Source organism: Merops nubicus, unplaced genomic scaffold (assembly GCF_000691845.1).
Source record: "Merops nubicus isolate BGI_N331 unplaced genomic scaffold, ASM69184v1 scaffold47043, whole genome shotgun sequence".
In the NCBI taxonomy this organism is placed as follows: domain Eukaryota; kingdom Metazoa; phylum Chordata; class Aves; order Coraciiformes; family Meropidae; genus Merops; species Merops nubicus.
Genome location: NW_008600523.1, coordinates 1 through 1,124, shown reverse-complemented (window position 1 = coordinate 1,124; position 1,124 = coordinate 1). Strand labels below are relative to the sequence as shown.

Genomic DNA, 1,124 nt, shown 5'->3' with positions numbered 1-1,124 from the left:
CCTTTTCTGGCCATGCTCCAGCCCCTCAAAGTTCTTCATGGAGTGTCTCATCGAAGTGTCAATTGACCCCTGCTGCGATGTCACTGCCCGTGCCGGGCAGGCTGAGCTGATCTGTGTCTCTGGGCAGTTTGACGGGACACACATCGTCAGTGGCTCCCTGGACACCTCAATCCGAGTGTGGGACGTGGAGAGTGGGAACTGCCTGCACACCCTCATGGGGCACCAGTCGCTCACCAGTGGCATGGAGCTGCGGGACAACATACTCGTGTCTGGCAACGCCGACTCCACCGTCAAGATCTGGGACATCAAGACAGGCCAGTGCCTGCAAACACTGCAGGGTGAGTGCTGCAGGAGGGTCATGGAATCCTGGAATGGGTTGGGTGGGATGGGAGCTTTCAAGGTCATCCAGTCCAATCCCCTGCAGGGAGCAGGGACATCTGCAACTAGAGCAGGTTGCTCAGAGCCCCGGCCAACCTCACCTGGAATGGTTCCAGGGATGGGGCAGCGACCACCTTGAGAGGCGACATGGGCCAAGGGCTCTCCACCCTCAGTGTCAAATATTTCTTTGTTCTCTAGTCTCCATATCCCTCTTTGAGTTTCAAATCATCCCCGCTTGTCCTGTCCCAACAGGCCCTGCTCAGAAGTCTGTCCCCAACTTTCTGAGAGGCCCCTGGCAGTCCTGTCAGGCCCCCAGAAGGTCTCCCCAGCTGGAGCCTTCTCCTCTGCAGGCTGCCACAGCCCAACTCTCTCCTGCTGGGCTCCCAGCAGAGGGGTTCCCCCCTCGGGGCACTGTTGTGACCCCAATGTATGACAGTGCATGGAAAGAACGCGGGGGGGGGCTGGCTCTGCTAGGCGTGCGGCAGGAGCAGCCCGAGGAGCCGGGTTGGTGCTGCCGGCTCGGGGACTGACCTGTGCTCTCCGCTTCCAGGGCCCAGCAAGCACCAGAGTGCCGTGACCTGCCTGCAGTTCAGCTCCAAGTTCGTGGTGACCAGCTCGGACGATGGGACGGTCAAGCTCTGGGACCTGAAGACGGGCGAGTTCGTGCGCAACCTGGTGGCCCTGGAGAGCGGGGGCAGCGGGGGGGTGGTGTGGCGCATCCGCGCCTCCAACACCAAGCTGGTGTG

General features: G+C 61.3%; 1 protein-coding gene across 1 annotated transcript in view; it reads left to right on the top strand.

The window, feature by feature from the left end:
• LOC103770448 (F-box/WD repeat-containing protein 7-like) overlaps nt 1–1,119 on the top strand; it is a gene marked incomplete at both ends in the record, with an annotated part of 1,912 nt that extends 793 nt beyond the window's left edge. Inside the window, 2 exons of the mRNA XM_008937705.1 lie at nt 128–338; nt 929–1,119. Of these exons, the coding sequence (XP_008935953.1) occupies nt 128–338; nt 929–1,119 (402 nt within the window). The remainder of the gene's footprint in view (nt 1–127; nt 339–928) is intronic.
• Nucleotides 1,120–1,124: the final 5 nt, after the last annotated feature.